The sequence below is a fragment of the Lepidothrix coronata genome, unplaced genomic scaffold, assembly GCF_001604755.1.
Source record: "Lepidothrix coronata isolate B3197 unplaced genomic scaffold, Lepidothrix_coronata-1.0 Scaffold350, whole genome shotgun sequence".
NCBI classification, from domain to species: domain Eukaryota; kingdom Metazoa; phylum Chordata; class Aves; order Passeriformes; family Pipridae; genus Lepidothrix; species Lepidothrix coronata.
This window is the reverse complement of record NW_016690530.1, coordinates 181,962-182,831: the sequence shown is the minus strand read 5'-3', so window position 1 is coordinate 182,831 and position 870 is coordinate 181,962. Positions and strand designations below refer to the sequence as shown.

Here is an 870-nt window from a genome sequence, read left to right as displayed (position 1 = left end):
GCATCTGGTCACGTATCCACAGCAGGGATCCACACACCTGGTGGTGCACTTGGTCACCTCCTGGCAGCAGGGATCCACACACCTGGTGGTGCACTTGGTCACCTCCTGGCAGCAGGGATCCACACACCTGGTGATGGATTTGGTCACCTCCTGGCAACAGGGATCCACACACCTGGTGATGGATTTGGTCACCTCCTGGCAGCAGGGATCCACACACCTGGTGATGGATTTGGTCACCTCCTGGCAGCAGGGATCCACACACTTGGTGATGGATTTGGTCACCTCCTGGCAGCAGGGATCCACACAGGTGGTGGTGCATTTGGTCACAGGTCGACAGCAGGGATCCACACACCTGGTGGCACATCTGGTCACACAACAGGGATCTTGGCATGTGGTGATGCACTTGGTCACTCTGTCACAGCAGGGATCCACACACCTCGTGCTGCACTTGGTCACCCTCTCACAGCAGGGATCCACACACCTCGTGCTGCGCTTGGTGACTTTTTTGCAACAAGGATCCACACACCTGCTGCTGCTCTTGGCCCCTTTCTTGCAGCAGGGATCTCCACACTTGGGAGAGCACTTGGTCGTTTTCTTGCAACAGGGATCCACGTACTTGGAAGAGCACTTGGACACTTTCTTGCAGTAGCAGGGATCCACACACCGGGTGCTGCATCTGGTGACACAGCAGGGATCTTGGCATCTGGTGGTGCATCTGGTCAGGTCCTGACAGCAGGGATCCACACACCTGGTGGTGCATCTGGTCACACAGCAGGGATCTTGGCATCTGGTGGTGCATCTGGTCAGGTCCTGACAGCAGGGATCCACACACCTGGTGGTGCATCTGGTCACACAGCAGGGATCTTGGCA

General features: G+C 57.0%; 1 protein-coding gene across 1 annotated transcript in view; it reads right to left on the bottom strand.

Annotated features, from left to right (window-relative positions):
• The window catches only part of LOC108509275 (keratin-associated protein 9-1-like), a 5,535-nt gene that overhangs the window by 2,835 nt on the left and 1,830 nt on the right, over positions 1–870 (bottom strand). The window contains exons 2-3 of the mRNA XM_017838635.1: positions 527–676; positions 38–364 (exon numbers count right to left, since the gene is read on the bottom strand). Coding sequence (XP_017694124.1) covers positions 38–364; positions 527–676 — 477 coding nt within the window. The remainder of the gene's footprint in view (positions 1–37; positions 365–526; positions 677–870) is intronic.